We start from the raw sequence: 21237 nt of genomic DNA on the forward strand, positions 1-21237 counted from the left end.
GGGGGGTAAAATAATCTATTAGGTCAAGATCTTTCTGCCCTGAAATTTTCAGACAATTTGGACAACTTGTTGTTGGGTTGCTGCCGTGGAATTAGTAATTTTAAGGAAATTTTGCAGTTTTTGCTTATTATCTTGAATATCATTATAGATAGAGATGAACTGTAAACAGCAATAATGTTCAGCAAAGTAAGATTTACAAATAAGTCAACATGACCAAAATTGAGGAGTTATTGCCCTTTATAGTCAATTTTTAACCATTTTTCTAAAATTTTAGTATTCTTTTAAAAAAATCTTCTCCTCTGAAACTACTGGGCCAAATTAATCCAAACCTGGCCACAATCATCATTTGGGTATCTAGTTTTAAAAATGTGTGGCCTGACCCTGCCAACCAACCAAGATGGCCGCCATGGCTAAAAATAGTACATAGGGGCGAAATGTAGATTTTGGCTTATATCTCTGAAACCAAAGCATTTAGAGCAAATCTGACACGGGAGAAATTGTTTATCAGGTTAAGATCTATCTGCCCTGAAATTTTCAGACAAAACAGACCACCTGTTGTTGGGTTGCTGCTCCAGAATTAGTAATTTTAAGGAAATTTTGCAGTTTTTGGTTATTATCTTGAATATTATAATAGATAGAGATAAACTGTAAACAGCAATAATGTTCAGCAAAGTGAGATCTACAAATAAGTCAACATGACCAAAATGGTCAGTTAACCCCTTAAGGAGTAATTGCCCCTTATAGTCAATTTTTAACAATTTTTATTAATTTTTGTAAATTTTTGTAAATTTTACAAAATATTTTCCTCTGTATTTAAAGGGCCAAGTTTATTATAGATAGAGAAAATTGTAAGTAGCAAGAATGTTCAGTAAAGTAAGATCCACAAACATCACAATCACCAAAACACAATTTTGTCATAAATTTATCTGTGTCCTTTGTTTAATATGCACATAGACCAAGGTGAGCGACACAGGCTCTTTAGAGCCTCTAGTTTCTTTTGTTCCATAATATTCAAATTATTTCTGTTATATTATATATCAGCTTGGAAATACCTAGACACATGTTGATTTTAAAAGGGATCTTTTGATAAATAACTAATTTTATAAAATTATTAAATATTAGTTACCTGATGAAAAGCTCTACCATTTCATTATTTTTCATGAAATAAATAAAACAATTTTTTTTTTATGGCCCCTCAACGAAGTTGTTGGTGCCATATAGTTTTACCCTTGTCCGTAATTCAGAAATTCCGTAATTCCAAAAATCACGACTGATCAATTGTACCTTATTAGTTTCTTAATAATTCTATCAGAACAGAGCCTTGAGTAAATAATAGCATCATTCCGAAATTCCGTCATTCCACAACAAACCATTATACAGAGTTTTTTTCTAAACACCTTCAGATATTGGGCTGATTTTTGGTATGTGAGTTAACCATGATGAGTTACAGATCAAGTTTAAGTTTCCTTCCGCTCCGCTAATTTTTGCCGAAATTAAGGGCTTTGGACTTTGATAAATTGTTGAAAATCACAGTTATACAGACTTTTTTTGTAAACTCTTCCAGATATTGGGCTGATTTTTCGTATGTGACTTAACCATGATGAGTTACAGATCAAGTTTAAGTTTCCTTCCGCTCCCCTAAATTTTGCCGAAATTATGGGCTTTGTTTGGACTTTGATAAATTGTTGAAAATCACAGTTATACGGACTTTTTTTCTAAACTCTTTCAGATATTGGGATGATTTTTGGCATGTGAGTTAACCAAGATGAGTTACAGATAAAGTTTAAGTCTTTTCTGCTCGGCTAATTTTTGCAAAAATTATGGGCTATGGACTTTGATAAATTGTTGAAAATCAGTTATACAGACTTTTTTTCTAAACGCTTTTAGATATTGGGCTGATTTTTGGTATGTGAGTTACTCATGATGAGTTACAGATCAAGTTAAATTTTTTTCCGCTCCACTAATTTTTGCCAAAATTAAGGGTTTGCAACTTTGAAAATTGTTGAAAATCACAGTTATAGAATTTATTTTTATAAGCCTCCAGGTTTTCAGCTGATTTTTTATATGTGAGACTACCATCATGTTTGTGTCCACATGTGTTATTGAAATTGCAGATTTTTCAACTTCTTGAGATGGGACCATTCGTGTCGCTTTGACACATCAAGTTTTTTATAAAATACATGGAGAATAAGTTCCTTTCAACGAATTTTTACAGTAAACTAGACTTTTGCAAAAAAAAAAAAAAAATCGTGGAAGGACAGACTAAAAATTTCAGTGATGGTCCAAGACCACAATTAATTCTTAGTGCATTTCTTTTAGAACATAAATGTATATTAAAAAAATCCCACCTGTGCTTTCTCAATGAAATTTTTGCAGTATGTTGTGCTACTTTTGGGACAAATTATATCAAAATTATAGAAAACTTCATCGGCTCTAACTCAAAATATGGACAATTTTATGTTTAGGGCGTCTTGAAATCTTTTGACAGCTTCCGAAGTGCTAATTTTTAACCTTTTTCAGCTGGACCAAATCACCACTTTCCTTTAAAATTATGGACCCAAATTTTTTTACAGTGTAATTTAACCCCCCTACTTGTAATTTGAGGCATAAAACATGGAGAAATAAATCTGGAAGGGGTATAAAAAATATTGGCAAGTAACCCAGTCAACACTAGGGACTATATTTGTGGTCAACGAAAATCAAGGGACGACAATTGTGGTCTCGGACCTAATAGGATAGACCAAACTTAATAAAACTTGGTATGACTAAAGCTTAATAAATTATAACACTGCTTACAAAGTTCCATAACAATAGAATATATATTATAAACAGTATGTTAAATTCTATACTCAACTTTGCGTGTTAAATTTTGACGTTAATATTGAAAAATTTCAACTATCAACATTTGGGGCTTTAAAAATTAAAGCATTGCAAAATAATACTTTTAAATGCCTTAATATATCAATTATCATGTACTAAATGCAATAGAGTACTCATTTGATTTGTCAGACTTAGCATAATTATTCAAAAGTCAAATTTATATGAGCCTGCGCCTAAAAATTGAGGTTTTTCAATGAAGGGGGGCCTTACATGAAGATGTAATATTTTCCTGCAATTTTAAATTTGTGAAGCTTTTTGGTTATAAATAATCCTTACATATGTATTGAATGTACTTTAAATGGAAAGAAAAGTTACAAATAACATATCATATTAGTTTAAAAGGGTCTTAGGCCAAGTAAGACTGGAAATAATTTAGGGTCAATTTAGGCCATGCCACATATTTACATTAAAAAATGCATATTGAGGCTATAAGAAATAAAAAAAATTGTGTCTTTTTTATCATTTCTATACTCATGTGACATGATACAACAAATCTGAGCACAAAATGACTCTTGCATTTAACTTTTCTTGCAGACAGTATGGTCTGATACAATCATTTTTGCCTTATTAGTGAAAAACATGCAATTTAGTCTAAACAGGCTTATATTTGAACTACTTGCTATCCTACAGAAGAAAAGAAATATGTTATGTGTAATGAAACAGGTACAATAGACATTGTAAAGTGCTTTTTATACAAATTTAGTGAGGTCTATATTATGGACTTCAACTTTTATGTACCAAGCTCCCCACTTTTGACTTCATCCAAACAGGGCGTTAGACAAGGGTCATTTATACAACACATTTTGCACATATCCTCTGAGATAACCTTCTTTTCTGTAGATTCAGAGTTTATAAATAAGTAACAGAACTGGATAAAGGCATAGAAACACAAATATTGACACATGAAAACCTGTCAGATAGAAATTCAGGATGCCATTTATGCATCAACATTGAAAAAGCTATAAAATGCCTATTTTGACCATAAAATACTAAAATTGGTCATTTTTGCAGAAATTCTATAAAATAAAAGTTTAAATCCTTTAGTTTCATGCTATTTGACAAATTGACACCATCAAATCATTTAGGGAAGTTGCCAAAGTACAGATTCTATATTTACAGATTTCACCTCTTAGGTCCGAGACCACAATTAATTCTTAGTGCATTTCTTTTAGAACATAAATGTAAATTAAAAAAATCCCACCTGCGCTTACTCAATGAAATTTTCACAGTGTGTTGTGCTACTTTTGGGACAAATTATATCAAAATTATAGAAAACTTCATCGGCTCTAACTCAAAATATGGAAAATTTTATGTTTAGGGCGTCTTGAAATCTTTTGACAGCTTCCGAAGTGCTAATTTTTAACCTTTTTCAGCTGGACCAAATCACTACTTTCCTTTAAAATTCTGGACCCACAATTTTTTTACAGTGTAATTTAACCCCCTACTTGCAATTTGAAAAAATGTTTGAGGCATAAAACATGGAGAAATAAATCTGGAAGGGGTGCAAAAAATATTGGCAAGTAACCCACTGTCAACACTAGGGACTATATTTGTGGTCAACGAAAATCAAGGGACGACAATTGTGGTCTCAGACCTGATTGAAGCCTTATAACACTAGATAACACAAACGATTTTTTTCTCTCAAAATTATGCATTTTTTAGATACAGTTGTAAAGTATGTGGTCAAGTATTTTTAGTAAACATTTGTTATTCTCACACACCTTCTCTGTTGTTATGTCTCATCAGAAAGGTATTTCACTTGACCCATAAATTAATTTTTTTATTACTGTGAATTGTAAATGTTATTAAATCAACCTATAGCCTTAATATATAAAAATGATAGAATCTGAAGCGAGATGATATATCAGATATTTTCTCAATAAGTTTTGAAGACAGAATAGTTAAAGTCATATGAAACGAGTGACTGGTGAAAAATACGGTCTATCCAATTATTGAACCAATGCATGTATATATCATCAACTTGTCTTCTGTGCACGATTTTATCTTTTATACGCAAACATTTCATATAATCATCAATTTTTTCTCTCTCCGTCTGTTATTGTGTGAAAATATGGCCTCTGTCTGTTATTGTGTGAAAATATGGCAGCTACTTAATTGTCGTGTTTTAAAGCCGTAAACAATCAACAAAGACACATGGATATTGAGCATGTGTATAACATATGTACAATCAGATAATAGTTTATTTAAATGACAGATCCATGCGTATTGTGATCACTGGATTTTTACCAGTAGGGTCACGCTGAGGTCACTTGCATACTGCTAATATGTCTGCGAGTTGCTTCCTGGAAGCAAGCAATTAAAAAAAAGTAAACTTCTTCTAAACGTGGATAAATTAAAGAATTTTCATCAGAATAAAAGTAGATGTACATAACTTTTATAATGAAAACTATCCATTTATTTTTTTTAATTTGAGGTTTCATATGACTTTAACTCAAACATGCAGTGCACTTGACTTTCTCTTTTCGATGCAAATATTACCAATTTTTAGGATTTTTTCCCAAAAAACAATCGTGTGGGGAGAATTTTTTCGGCAGAATTTATGCTTATGCACAAAAACGATCCACTTGGATTTGAACCTGCCACCATCAACTGTTTTATGCAACTAATTTAAAAGTTTTCAAATATATCTAGGCTTTATATTGCAATTCAAGCAAAAGAAAGTTTATAAGATGCAAAAATTCCTAAATTATGCACCTTTATTAAACTTTAAAGCCCATAGTAACAGATGTTAACATTTCAAATATATCAATTTTGCTTTTTTTTACCTTCTCGAACAAAGAGGTCCATTTCTTTAATTTAATTTCAACTGGGTATCTCCTGATTTATTTTTGTGTCATAATCCTATATTATGTCAAAAATTTGATCACAATCCAAATTCAGACAAATAAAGCTTGAAAATTTTGTCCAAACATACCATCTGCACTTGGCAAAGCATTTATTAAATGATAAGTATCTCTGAAACTAAGACTCGGTTCATACTAGGACATTTTTATCTATTTAAACTAGACCGGTTCACTTTAGATCGGTTTAAGGGCTAATGTGAACGCATTGAATCGATCTTCAATCGGTCTAAACTAAAACACCAAAAGAGGTAGTTTAGTTTGAATCAATCTAAAGTAAACCGATCTTACTTCAGATGTGAACGCAGAGATCGGTTTAAACTAGTACGATTGAATCGAAAATAATGTATGCGCATGTATATCGGCAAAACTATCTCAGAGGTTGGTTGTTTAACCCATATTTCTCTGTTAAAAGACCTTTAAAACAAACTGTAAACATGTTGTCTTCGCCATAGCATAGATTTGCAAAATCTGTGTCTTCTTTTCTTATGTTGATTTTTTTTCTTTGCAGGAACCGCAGTATTTCTGGGGTCGTATTGTAACTTCGTTGCTACAGTTATTGTTTTCCAAATTAAAGAAATCAAAATTTTAAATTGTGATGCAAGAGAAACAATAACTTTATCCATTTTTTTCCCAAGTGTGTGTATCAGCTAATCAGCACATGAATTTGATAAATCAGTTCTATTTATACACAGTGTTTACAGTTTTACGAGCAAAAAGGTTAGATCGATTGCGTTTTTAATTGTAGTGTGAACGCAGTGGTTCATATTAGACCGATAGAGATCGATATGATTAAATATAATGTGAACGCTAACTGGTTTTATTTAGATGGATTCAAATTAGATCGATAAAAAAAAATGCTAGTGTGAACAGGGTCTTAAGCAAAAGTATAATGGTTGCATTATTTCATGCATCAATTGTAAATAAAAATATCAGGTGAGCGACACAGTCACCTTTATCTATTAATTTTGGCCCCATTTTTATATTGGTTTACATTAAGGAACAAAGGGTCCAAATTTTAACTTTGTTTGATTTAAACATAAAATGAATTTCTGGGGTTCTTTAATATGCTGAATCTAAACATATATTGAGATTTTTGTCTAGCCTGCAACTCCTACTCAGAAAGAATCACATAGGAATTGTAATCTGTGGGCGACGTTAACAAACCAAGCAATAGTTCTACTATATTTGCTGTATTGAATGATTGAAAGGTGTCCAACTTGCAGCGGTCATCTGACCTTGATCTAATTTTCACAGTTCAGTGATTAAAGTTAAATTTTTGTGTTATGGTTGTTTTTCTTATACTATATGCAATAGATCAACTATATTTGGTGTATGAAATTTTTTTATCATGTACATGTCAGTCTGGCATGTTTTATTTTACCTTGACTTCATTTTTATACCCACGCTTTAAAAAAGTAGGGTATACTGTTTTACCTCTGTCTGAGCAAAGGTTCATGGTTCTTTCCCCACTCTAGTGAAAAAATTTCAGGAACTGAATTTTTCAGCTCTCCCTTGACACCATTTGCAAGAATGGTCTTGAGGTAACCATGATAGTCCATCAGAAGGAGACAATAAATGACTGATCCGTGTTAAGAGAGAGTCATATATCTTGCACGTAAAAGACACCCTTGTAGATTTCAAAAAAGAGCAGGCTAATGCAGCTACACGGTAGCACTCTCACACGCAAAGTGGAAAAGGATTAATATAAGTTGCTATAACTTGTTCCCAATCCACTATAAATAAATAAATAAATATTTTTAAACTAAGAAGGTGAAACATTTAAGGGTGTGCACTATGGTTATTTTAGACCCTGTTTTCAAGTATGTCCAAATCAGGGCCAAAATTAAACTTTTTTTTTGTTTGATTTCAAGAAAAAATTCAATATATGGGATTCTTCTAAATAAAACCATGTATTTGTATCTTGGATTTGTGGCCCATTATCAGATTTGTCCCCATTGAGCTCTGAAGAGTCCAAAGTTCTTGGGTTCTATGATGTGCAAACTTTGATTATGGATATTTGAAAATTTCAAACATTTAAATCTTGCACCACATTCATTCTGTGGCAGAAACTCATGCTATGTAAAATATTTAATCAGAATCCAATGAGAGCTATATAAAGCTTGAATGTGTTGTCCATTCTTGCCAGAACTGTTCAGGGTACAAACTCTGTGGTTGTATCAAGCTGCATCCTGTGGAGCTTTAATTAATAGAAATATTGAATGAAAACTGGGATTGAGCCAAAGAGACATCAAGTAAACATAAGAGTAGAATACAGCCCAAGGCCACCATAGGTCTTCAATTTACCCTGAATTGGGTTTCAGCAAGCCTGTAAACAATAAGGTTCAGCTTAATGGACGTCACACTGAACTCAGAAACATACAACAGCACCAAAATTAAAAAAAACCACACAGAATATATGCTAGAGGTTCCTGACTTCAAACAGGTGCAAAACTGTGGTGGAAAAAAACATTGTTATGTGAGATCCCTCTATACCTCTAGCCATTATGAAATAACCAAACAAGATTGGTAGATTAAACAATACAGCATATTCAGTTGTAGGTTTCATAAGTTTGATTAACCAATCACACATTAAATGTATTATTTAAGTTCTTCTATGAAACAGGGGTGTGGGAGATATTAAGGTTAGTAAATATATTTTTCAGGCAAGGTGACCAGGTTGGAGAACCTTTTATAGATGATTACATCTCTACACAAGAACAGGTAAGTCATGTTTTAGGTCCATACTGTAGGTAAGAAATGTTGACTGACATCTGTTCATACATCAGATGAAGAGGTGGCTTTTCTTTTATGAAAACAATCAGTCCTAAAAAATGTGAATCTGAGTTGTATCTAATAGCGTCTACTAGCATTTGAAAATAAAGGGTAGAAATTCAGGGGCTTATTGAGTGTGACCTATAGCTATAGACAGATTCATATGATTAATAGTCCTTGAAGGGGACTTAAGGTTTGCGCTCTGTCTGCCTGTCTGTCTTGTCTATCTGTCAGTCCTGCAAATCAGTTTTCCAGACTTTTTTTCTTTATGCTTGAAGATATTGATTTGATATTTGGTGTATTGTTTTATCATGACAAGTTACAGACCAAGTTCATCTTTCAAGAGTTTAGCTTTTCTCCTTGTTCAGTTAAATCCCTTTCACTATGATTAAATTTTTGATGAAATACTTATTAATTACTAGATTTCTGTTCAAAGGGAAATAATTCATTTTTTTAAAGATAGAAAATTCACTAAAATATTTAGTTTTCCAACTTTTCTTTTGTCATTCTTGAAGATATTAATTTGATAATTAGAATATAGTTTTATTATGACAAGTTACAGATCAAGTTGGAATTTTGTTCTGGTCTGATGATTTTGTACAGGGTTATGGTCTTTGGACATGGAAAAAAAGTTTTGCGGTCGTATATTGGTATGGCGTCGTCGTCGTCCGAAGACACATTGGTTGTCGCACTATAACTTTAGTTTAAGTGACTAGAAATCTATGAAATTTAAACACAAGGTTTATGACCACATAAGGAAGGTTGGGATTGATTTTGGGAGTTTTGGTCCCAACAGTTTAGGAAAAAGGGGCCAAAAAGGGGCCCAAGTAAGCATTTTTCTTGGTTTTCGCACAATAACTTTAGTATAAGTAAACACAAATCTATGAAATTTTAAAATAAGGTTAATGACCACAAAAGGAAGGTTGGGATTGATTTTTGGAGTTTTGGTCCCAACAGTTTAGGAATTAGGTGCCAAAAAAAAGGTCCCAAATAAGCATTTTTCTTGGTTTTTGCACAATAACTTTAGTATAAGTAAATAGAAATCTATGAAATTTTAACACAAGGTTTATGACCACAAAAGGAAGGTTTGGATTGATTTTGGGAGTTTTTGTCCCAACAGTTTAGGAATTAGGGGCCAAAAGGGTCCAAAATTAAACTTTGTTTGATTTCATCAAAAAATGAATTATTGGGGTTCTTTGATATGCCAAATCTAACTGTGTATTCAGATTCTTAATTTTTGGTCCTGTTTTCAAATTGGTCTACATTAAGGTCAAAAGGGTCCAAAATTAAACTTAGCTTGATTTTAACAAAAATTGAATTCTTGGGGTTCTTTGATATGCTGAATCTAAACATGTACTTAGATTTTTTATTATGGGGCCCAGTTTTCAAGTTGGTTCAAATCGGGGCCAAAATTATTATATTAAGTATTGTGGAATAGCAAGAAATTTTCAATTGCACAGTATTCCGCAATAGCAAGAAATCTTCAATTGCACAGTATTGTGCAATAGCAAGAAATTTTAAATTGCACAGTATTGCGCAATAGCAAGAAATCTTCCATAGCACAGTATTGTGCAATAGCAAGAAATCTTCAATTGCACAGTATTGTGCAATAGCAAGAAATATCTAATTACACAATATTGCGCAATAGCAAGAAATTTTCAATTGCACAGTTTTGTGCAATAGCAAGAAATATTCAATTGCACAGTATTGTCCCGTTTTCAAATTGGTCTACATTAAGGTCCAAAGGGTCAAAATTTAAACTTTGTTTGATTTCAACAAAAATTGATTATATGGGGTTCTTCAATATGCTGAATCTAACCATGTATTTAGATTTTTGTCGAGCCTGCAACTTTTGTTGCAGAAAGCTCGACATAGGGATAGTGATCCGGCGGCGGCGGCGGCGGCGGTGTTAGCTAACTTCTTAAAAGCTTTATATTTTAGAAGGTGGAAGACCTGGATGCTTCATACTTTGTATATAGATGCCTCATGTTACGAAGTTTCCGTCAGTCACATGTCCAATGTCCTTGACCTCATTTTCATGGTTCAGTGACCACTTGAAAAAAAAGTTCAAATTTTTTGTAATGTTGAATTCTCTCTTATTATAAGTAATAGGATAACTATATTTGATATGTGCGTACCTTGAAAGGTCCTCATGTCTGTCAGACAGTTTTCACTTGACCTCAACCTCATTTCATGGATCAGTGAACAAGGTTAAGTTTTGGTGGTCAAGTCCATATCTCAGATACTACAAGCAATAGGGCTAGTATATTCGGTGTATGGAAGGACTGTAAGGTGTACATGTCCAACTGGCAGGTGTCATCTGACGTTGACCTCATTTTCATGGTTCAGTGGTTATAGTTAAATTTTTGTGTTTTGGTCTGTTTTTCTCATACTATATGCAATAGGTCTACTATATTTGTTGTATGGAATGATTGTAAGGTGTACCTATCTAGCGGGCAGATGTCATGTGACCTTGACCTCATTTTCATGGTTCAGTGGTCAAAGTTAAGTTTTTGAGTTTTGGTCTTTTTATCTAATACTATATGCCATAGGCCATCTATATTTGGTGTATTGAAATATTTTATGATCTTTATGTCAGTCGCGCAGGTTTTATTTGACCGTGACCTGATTTTCACGGTTCATTGCACAGTGTTAAGTTTTTGTGTTTTGGTCTATTTTTCTTAAACTATAAGTAATAGGTCAACTATATATGTTGTATAGAAGCATTGTTAGCTGTACATGTCTGCCTGGCATGGTTCATCTGACCTTGACCTCATTTTCAAGGTTCATTGGTCTTTGTTTAGTTATCTTGGTTAATGTTAAGTTTATGTGACAGTTGTATTAAAGCTTAGCTTTATACTTAGGACTATCAACATAATATCAATGATTAGTATAGAAGGCGAGACATTTCAGCGTGTGCACTCTTGTTAATATTTGGGCCCGGTTATCAAATTGGTCCACATTGAGGTCTAGAGGGTCTAAAATTGAACATTATTTGATTTCATCATAAATTGAATTCTTGGGGTTCTATGATATGCTGAATCTAACCATGTAGATTTGGGATATTGGACCATAATAGGTAAATGTCCATTTTTTGTCGAGCCTGCAACTTATGTTGCAGAAAGCTCGACATAGGGATAGTGATCCGGCGGCGGCGTTAGCTCACTTCTTAAAAGCTTTATATTTTAGAAGGTGGAAGACCTGGATGCTTCATACTTTGTATATAGATGCTTCATGTTACGAAGTTTCCGTCAGTCACATGTCCAATGTCCTTGACCTCATTTTCATGGTTCAGTGACCACTTGAAAAAAAAGTTCAATTTTTTTGTAATGTTGAATTCTCTCTTATTATAAGTAATAGGATAACTATATTTGATATGTGCGTACCTTGCAAGGTCCTCGTGTCTGTCAGACTATTTTCACTTGACCTCTCCCTCATTTCATGGATCAGTGAACAAGGTTAAGTTTTGGTGGTCAAGTCCATATCTCAGATACTATAAGCAATAGGGCTAGTATATTCGGTGTATGGAAGGACTGTAAGGTGTACATGTCCAACTGGCAGGTGTCATCTGACCTTGACCTCATTTTCATGGTTCAGTGGTTATAGTTAAATTTTTATGTTTTGGTTTTGGGGTTATGGCCCAAAATGTTTTGGAATTAGGGGCCAAAATAAAGGGGGAAAAATAGGTTTTATCTGGTCAATGGACATTTAAGACAATTTAAAAGCAGTGAAAGGAAGGTAATTCAAAAACATTTAACATAAAATGTTTGGTATGATTGGATTTACTTACCTTACACTACTTGTAAATTATATATAAAGAAATGTCAGGTTTTGGACTAATTGCAAAAAAATGGGGGATGGTAGTAGTTTTGGCTTTTATATTTTTCCAAATTTCTCAAATTCCAAATATTTGAAAAGTTTGAAGAAGAAAACTTTAATTGCGCAATAGATTTCTAAGATCTTGTCATTTGTTTTGTGTCAGAAACTCATATTATGTAAAACAAATTTGATCAGAATCCAAATTCAGAGCTGTAGCAAGCAATACTTACCCCAACTGTTCCAGGTTCAACCTCTGCGGTTGGTACATAATAAAGCTGCGCCTTAATGAGCATATGATTGTGTTTTGGTCTGTTTTTCTTTTACGGTATGCAATAGGACTACTATATTTGGTGTATGAAATGATTGTTAGGCGTACATGTCTAGCTGGCAGGTGTAATCTGACCTTGACCTTATTTTCATAGTTCAGTGGTCAAAGTTAAATTTTCAAGTTTTGGTCTTTTTTTCTTATACTATATGCAATAGGTCAACTATATTTGGTGTAAAGAAATAATTTTGAACTTAATTTCAGTCCCACAGGTTTTATTTGACCTTGACCTCATTTTCAGGGTTCATTTCTCAGTATTCAGTTTTCGTGTTTTGGTCTGTTTTTCTTAAACTATAAGCAATAGGCCAACTATATTTGTTGCATGGATGAATTGTTAGCTCTATATGTCTGCCTGGCATGGTTCATCTGATCTTGACTTCATTTTCATGGTTCATTGGTCAATGTTTAGTTTTCTTGGTTAATGTTCAGTTTATGTGACAGTTGTAATAATGCTTTATATTTAGGACTATCAACATAATATCAATGATGAATAAAGAAGGCGGGACATTTCAGCGTGTGCACTCTTGTTCTTGTTCTTTGAGATAAATTGTTTGTTATTCTGTAAAAACTTTTTGTCTAAGTGATATATGTATATAATTGTTTTGTTGTGTGAAGTCTGGAGCTGGCATGTCAGTTAACTGCTAGTAGTCTGTTGTTATTTATGTATTATTGTCATTTTGTTTATTTTCTTTGGTTACATCTTCTGACATCAGACTCGGATTTCTCTTGAACTGAATTTTAATGTGCGTATTGTTATGCGTTTACTTTACTACATTGGTTAGAGGTATAGGGGGAGGGTTGAGATCTCACAAACATGTTTAACCCCGCCGCATTTTTGCGCCTGTCCCAAGTCAGGAGCCTCTGGCCTTTGTTAGTCTTGTATTATTTTAATTTTAGTTTCTTGTGTACAATTTGGAAATTAGTATGGCGTTCATTATCACTGGACTAGTATATATTTGTTTAGGGGCCAGCTGAAGGACGCCTCCGGGTGCGGGAATTTCTCGCTACATTGAAGACCTGTTGGTGACCCTCTGCTGTTGTTTTTATTTGGTCGGGTTGTTGTCTCTTTGACACATTCCCCATTTCCATTCTCAATTTTATCTGTTAATTTTAATTTTTACTTGATCCTGTTTGGGGTTCCAGATTTGAAAATTTATTAGATAATGATACATGTGAAACTCCCGACGGGAGTACAATAATCCTGTTTTCATTGGTCTCTTCCTGTTCTCCCGTTGAGGAGTCAAAAAACAATGAATCTCTATGAAATTTTAGAAGAAGGTTCAATACCACAAAAGAAAGGTTAGGATTGATTTTGGGGCTTATGGTACCAACAGTTAAAGGAGACAGATGAATATAAGTGCTTGATGCTTGTTTCTGAATCCTAATTGTGAATGTGTTTATAAAATATACTTGTATTATTCATACTTGTTTACATCAACAACTAGGGACCAAAAAGGGTAAAAAAACAAGCATTTTTGTAGTTTCAGGACAATATCCTGTTTGTAAATGTATGGATCTCTCCGACATTGTACAACAAGGTTCCATATTAAAAAGGGAAGGCTGGGATTGACTTTTTGGGTAATTCCCTGAAACATGCAGAAATAGAGGCCAAAAAAGGGGCCAAAAACGAGAATTTTTCTAGTCCAAATAATAACGTGTGTTTAAGTGTATGGATCTTTCTAAAATTGTACTACAAGGTTCAATACTACAAAGGTAACACTGGGATTTTTTGGGTATTTACAAAGTGCAACCTATACAATATTCTAATGTAATTACAGGTTGTTGACTATTTGACACAGTATTCCGGTATAAAGCCAGGTGATCTTGATCCATCTGTATCCTCACGGTACTTAACAACGCTGAAGTCAACATACCTGAAGTTGAGATATCTGGTACAGTCTGGAGTAATATTTATTGGTCATGGATTGAAAAAAGATTTCAGAGTAATCAATCTTTATGTGAGTATATTAATGGCAAGTGATGTTATGCCAACACTTTGTGTCTGTCTTCTTCGTAAACTTTTTCAAGAATCTTCTCCTCTGAAACTACACGGCCAAATTATGTAACCTTCAAACTTTTATCTAAATGTTCTATACAGTATATAGTTTATAAATTGTATCAGAAGTTTATAGAACATGCAGTTTTTTGTCGAGCCTGCAACTTTTGTTGCAGAAAGCTCGACATAGGGATAGTGATCCGGCGGCGGCGGTGGTGTTAGCTAACTTCTTAAAAGCTTTATATTTTAGAAGGTGGAAGACCTGGATGGTTCATACTTTGTATATAGATGCCTCATGTTACGAAGTTTCCTTCAGTCACATGTCCAATGTCCTTGACCTCATTTTCATGGTTCAGTGACCACTTGAAAAAAAAGTTGAGATTTTTTGTAATGTTGAATTCTCTCTTATTATAAGAGGTTCATTGCACAGTGCTAAGTTTTTGTGTTTTGGTCTATTTTTCTTAAACTATAAGTAATAGGTCAACTATATATGTTGTATAGAAGCATTGTTAGCTGTACATGTCTGCCTGGCATGGTTCATCTGACCTTGACCTCATTTTCAAGGTTCATTGGTCTTTGTTTAGTTATCTTGGTTAATGTTAAGTTTATGTGACAGTTGTATTAAAGCTTAGCTTTATACTTAGGACTATCAACATAATATCAATGATTAGTATAGAAGGCGAGACATTTCAGCGTGTGCACTCTTGTGGCTTTTTCATATGCAGCCATTTTAGCCATAGGGTCCACATGAACCTTAATCTGAAATCTTGAGGATAAAAAATTTCTCTATCCCCCCCAAATTTTTAAATACATCATAAAAGTATTAAAATAGAAACTGACATACATAATCATGGCTAAAATTTACAATACAACATTTCTTTGTTACAAAACCATTGTAAGGGAGGTAACTCTTCATGCTTTAAAAACTTGCATGACTTTACAAAGCAATGTAAGGGAGATTATCCAAATATAACATTGTAAAAATTATATTTAAAATTTTATTTAATGTTTATCAGGGATCTCTATGACCTGTTTAATGATTGTGCCCCACCATCGTTCAAATATCTTCGACCATCGTCAAATGACCAGCGCCATCGTAAAATTGTCTTGCGCCATCAATCAAATTTATTTCCCCTGACACCATTGTTTTTATACGACCGCAAAAATTAAAAAAATTTTGGTCCTATATTGATATCACTTTGGCGTTGGCGTCTTCGTCCGAATACTTTTGGTTTTCGCACTATAACTTTAGTATAAGTCAATAGAAATCTATGAAATTTAAACACAAGGTTTATGACCACAAAAGGAAAGTTGGGATTGATTTTGGGAATTTTGGTCCCAACAGTTTAGGAAAAAGGGGCCAAAAGGTGCCAAAATAAGCATTTTCTTGGTTTTCGCACTAAAACTTAAGTTTAAGCAAATAGAAATCTATGAAATTTTGACACAAGGTTTATGACCACAAAAGAAAGGTTGGGAATGATTTTGGGAGTTTTGGTCCCAGCAGTTTAGGAATTAGGGGCCAAAAAAGGGCCCAAATAAGCATTATTCTTGGTTTTCGCACAATAACTTTAGTATTAGTAAATAGAAATCAATGAAATTGAAACACAAGGTTTATGACTACAAAAGAAAGGTTGGGATTGATTTTGGGAGTTGAGGTCCCAACAGTTTAGGAATTAGGGGCCAACAAGGGCCCAAATATGCATTTTTCTTGGTTTTGCACCATAACATTAGTATAAGTAGTTAGAAATCTATGAAATTTCAACACAAGGTTTATGACCATACAAGGAAGGTTGGGATTGATTTCGGGAGTTTTGGTCCCAACAAATTAGGGGCAAAAAGGGGCCAAAATTAAACTTTGTTTGATTTTATCAAAAATTGAACTATTGGGGTTCTATGATATACCGAATCTAACTGTGTATTTAGATTCTTAATTTTTGGTCCCGTTTTCAAATTGGTCTACATAAAGGTCCAAAGGGTCCACAATTAAACTTAGTTGGATTTTAACAAAAATTGAATTCTTGGGGTTCTTTGATATGCTGAATCTAAACATGTACTTAGATTTTTGATTATGGGCCCAGTTTTCAAGTTGGTCCAAATCGGGGTCCAAAATTAAACTTTGTTTGATTTCAACAAAAATTGAATATATGGGGTTCACATTGAGGTCTAAAGGTTCCAATTACTTAAGTACAAAACATAATTTAAAAGCAGTGTAAGGTTGGTAATTGAAACTCATTTTAATATCTCACCTACACTGCTCTTAAGTTATGTATATTGGAAATTTGCCAAAAACTTTATTATTAATAAATTCCATTGGAAATTTGCCAAAAACTTAAGTTTAATGAACTTGATTGGAAATTTGCCAATATAAAATGTTGAATTGGAGTTATATATCTTTGTCCAGAATAGTAGTTAAATCAACTTAAATCATGACTATATGACATTTTATATTTTATGATGTATTTAAATGAGTAGTTATTGTTGAAAACTCCATAAGAAATTTGAATTGAGATTATTTTTGGAATAAGGGAAAGGGGGAGGTGAAAAAAATTAGTGGGGTTCAACTTTTCTTATTTCAGATTTCAGAAATGAAAAAGAAAATTTTTTCAAATATCAAAGGATTAATATTCAACAGCATACTGAATTGCTCAAAAGCAAAAAAAAAACATTTTAAGATCATTATAAGACCACATTTATTCTGTGTCAGAAACCTATGCTGTGTCAACTATTTAATCACAATCCAAATTCAGAGCTGTATCCAGTTTGAATGTTGTGTCCATACTAGCCCCAACCGTTCAGGATTCGACCTCTGCGGTCGTATAAAGCTGCACCCTGCGGAGCATCTGGTTAAAATCTGTTGCATTTTTAGCTCACCTGTCCCGAAGGGACAAGTGAGCTTATGCCATCACTTGGCGTCCGTCATCGTCCGTCGTCTGTCGTCTGTCGTCCGTCGTCTGTCGTCGTAAACTATTTCAAGAATCTTCTCCTCTGAAACTACTGGTCCAAATACTTTCAAACTTTAACTGAATGTTCCTTAGGGTATCTAATTTATAAATTGTATCCGAAGTTTTGATCTATTAAAAAACATGGTCGCCATTGCTAAAAATAAAACATAGGGGTCAAATGCAGTTTTTGGCTTATAACTCAAAAACCAAAGCATTTAGAGCAAATCTGACAGGGGTAATATTGTTTATCAGGTCAAGATCTATCTGCCCTGAAATTTTCAGATGAATCAGACAACCCGTTGTTGGGTTGCTGCCCCTGAATTGGTAATTTTAAGGAAATTTTGCTGTTTTTGGTTATTATCTTGAATATTATTATAGATAGAGATAAACTGTAAACAGGAATAATGTTCAGCAAAGTAAGATTTACAAATAAGTCAACTTGAAGGAAATGGTCAGTTGACCCCTTTAGGAGTTATTGCCCTTTATAGTCAATTTTTAACCATTTTTCGTAAATCTTAGTAATCTTTTACAAAAATCTTCTCCTCTGAAACTACTGGGCCAAATACTTCCAAACTTTAATTGAATGTTCCTTAGGGTATCTAGTTTGTAAATTGTATCCGAAGTTATGATCTATCAACAAACATGGTCGCCATTGCTAAAAATAGAACATAGGGGTCAAATGCAGTTTTTGGCTTATAACTCAAAAACCAAAGCATTTAGAGCAAATCTGACGTTGGGTAATATTGTTTATCAGGTCAAGATCTATCTGCCCTGAAATTTTCAGATGAATCAGACAACCTGTTGTTGGGTTGCTGCCCCTGAATTGGTAATTTTAAGGAAATTTTGCTGTTTTTGGTTATTATCTTGAATATTATTATAGATAGAGATAAACTGTAAACAGGAATAATGTTCAGCAAAGTAAGATTTACAAATAAGTCAACATGACGGAAATGGTCAGTTGACCCCTTTAGGAGTTATTGCCCTTTATAGTCAATTTTTAACCATTTTTCGTAAATCTTAGTAATCTTTTACAAAAATCTTCTCCTCTGAAACTACTGGGCCAAATACTTCCAAACTTTAATTGAATGTTCCTTAGGGTATCTAGTTTGTAAATTGTATCCGAAGTTATGATCTATCAACAAACATGGTCGCCATTGCTAAAAATAGAACATAGGGGTCAAATGCAGTTTTTGGCTTATAACTCAAAAACCAAAGCATTTAGAGCAAATCTGTTATGGGGTAATATTGTTTATCAGGTCAAGATCTATCTGCCCTGAAATTTTCAGATGAATCAGACAACCTGTTGTTGGGTTGCTGCCCCTGAATTGGTAATTTTAAGGAAATTTTGCTGTTTTTGGTTATTATCTTGAATATTATTATAGATAGAGATAAACTGTAAACAGGAATAATGTTCAGCAAAGTAAGATTTACAAATAAGTCAACATGACGGAAATGGTCAGTTGACCCCTTTAGGAGTTATTGCCCTTTATAGTCAATTTTTAACCATTTTTCGTAAATCTTAGTAATCTTTTACAAAAATCTTCTCCTCTGAAACTACTGGGCCAAATACTTCCAAACTTTAACTGAATGTTCCTTAGGGTATCTAGTTTGTAAATTGTATCCGAAGTTATGATCTATCAAGAAACATGGTCGCCATTGTTAAAAATAGAACATAGGGGTCAAATGCAGTTTTTGGCTTATAACTCAAAAACCAAAGCATTTAGAGCAAATCTGAGTTGAGTAATATTGTTTATCAGGTCAAGATCTATCTGCCCTGAAATTTTCAGATGAATCAGACAACCTGTTGTTGGGTTGCTGCCCCTGAATTGATAATTTTAAGGAAATTTTGCTGTTTTTGTTTATTATCTTGAATATAATTATAGATAGAAATAAACTGTAAACAGCAATAATGTTCAGCAAAGTAAGGTCTTCAATTAAGTCAATTTGACCAAAATTGTCAATTGACCCCTTAAGGAGTTATTGCCCTTTAAAGACTTTTTTCACAATTTGTTCATCATGTTGACTTACTTTAAAAAATCTTCTCCTTTGAAACTGCTGTATCAATTTCAGCCAAACTTAGGCTAAATGAGTTTCAGAGTATCTAGTATAAATTTTATATTTTATTTCCTTGTATGTCAAGAAACATAGCTCCTATGGCTAAAATAGAACATAGGAGAAAATGATTATTTTTTTTGGCTTTTGAAGAAAATAGGACGATCCAAAAAAACATTTAAATAAATTGAAAAGCCAAAATAATCATTGATGAGAGATTTAACCAAAAGAATTAAGGTGAGCGATTCAGGCTCTTGAGAGCCTCTTGTTTTTACTCTATTATGTCATTAATAGTGTTAACCAGCTCTTAGATAAATTTATGAAGCCGGTCCCATCTTCAAATCATTAATTAGTATGAATGTATGATTCTCATTGTTAATAAAATGCTTCGCTGTGTGCAGCCTGATACAACCAACCACAGAGGTTGAATAGTTGGGCCAAATTTGGAAATAATATTCAAGCTTGATACTGTCTGAATTTGGATTGTTAAAATAAATTTGACATTCTATAGGTTTCTGACACAAAACAAGATCTTACAAATCTATTGTGCAATACAGTGCAATTAAAAGATTTCTTCTTGAAAAACAGGAACACCCAAAAACTTTTTAATCCCCCCTTGGAGCAATTACCCCCACTCGATCCCTGCCTTTCCTTTGTAGCATGGAACCTTGGAGTACAATTTCAGAGAGATCCATACACTTTAACACAAGTTATTATATGGAAACTAGAAATATGCTCATTTTTGGCCCTTTTTTAGCCCTTATTCCTGAATGAATTGGGCAATAACCCCATAAATCAATCCCAGCCTCCCTTTTGTGATATGTAACCTTGTGGTACAATGTCAGATAGATCCATACTCTTTCATACAAGTTATTGTCCAGAAACTACAAAAATGCTTGTTTTTTTTCTCCCTTTTTTACCCTTAATTCCTAAACTATTGGCACCATAACCCCAAAAATGAATCCAATCCATCTAATTGTGGTATTAAACATTGTGGAACAATTTCAAAGCAATTGAAATACTTATACACAAGTTATTTTCCTGAAAATAGAAAAATGCTCTTTTGGGCCTCTAATTCTTAAACGGTTTGGACTATCATCCCCAAAATCAATTCAAACCTTCCTCTAGTGGTATTGAACTAAAGTTATCATCTGGAAACCAATGTGTCTTCCGACGATGCAGACGACGAAGATGACATCATACTATTATATGATAAAAAAATAATAATTGTGCGGTCGTATAAAAACTATGGTTTGGTAGAAAAGTAGAAATGATCAATTCAATGGCTGATTGTAAACCAATAATGATATACATGTACTTAAAATTAAAATAGAAGCTATAGAGATAATGAAGCCTGTTGCAATTATGGATTGTCAATAATTGTTCAGTTATAAACACTGTACAAGGGGATTGTCTTTGTGACTTTTTCTGAAGTTATACATTTCCTCAAATATATTTGCCTTCACGTAAGCACTAAAAGATGGGTAAACAGATCATCATCCTGGGAAATGTTAATTATTGTAAAAATGACTTTCTTCTATATAGGTCTATTATTATCAAGTTAAAAGATCATTACTTCTCACAAGA

The 21237-nt window shown here is 33.2% G+C and overlaps 1 protein-coding gene across 3 annotated transcripts in view; it reads left to right on the forward strand.

Annotated features, from left to right (window-relative positions):
- LOC143063636 (PAN2-PAN3 deadenylation complex catalytic subunit PAN2-like) overlaps positions 1–21237 on the forward strand; it is a 295154-nt gene that overhangs the window by 265934 nt on the left and 7983 nt on the right. For all 3 annotated transcript variants that reach the window (XM_076235882.1, XM_076235883.1, XM_076235885.1), the window contains 2 exons: positions 8408–8465; positions 14439–14618. In XM_076235882.1, the coding sequence (XP_076091997.1) occupies positions 8408–8465; positions 14439–14618 (238 nt within the window). The remainder of the gene's footprint in view (positions 1–8407; positions 8466–14438; positions 14619–21237) is intronic.

This window comes from Mytilus galloprovincialis, chromosome 2 (genome assembly GCF_965363235.1).
Source record: "Mytilus galloprovincialis chromosome 2, xbMytGall1.hap1.1, whole genome shotgun sequence".
Taxonomy (NCBI): Eukaryota; Metazoa; Mollusca; class Bivalvia; order Mytilida; family Mytilidae; genus Mytilus; species Mytilus galloprovincialis.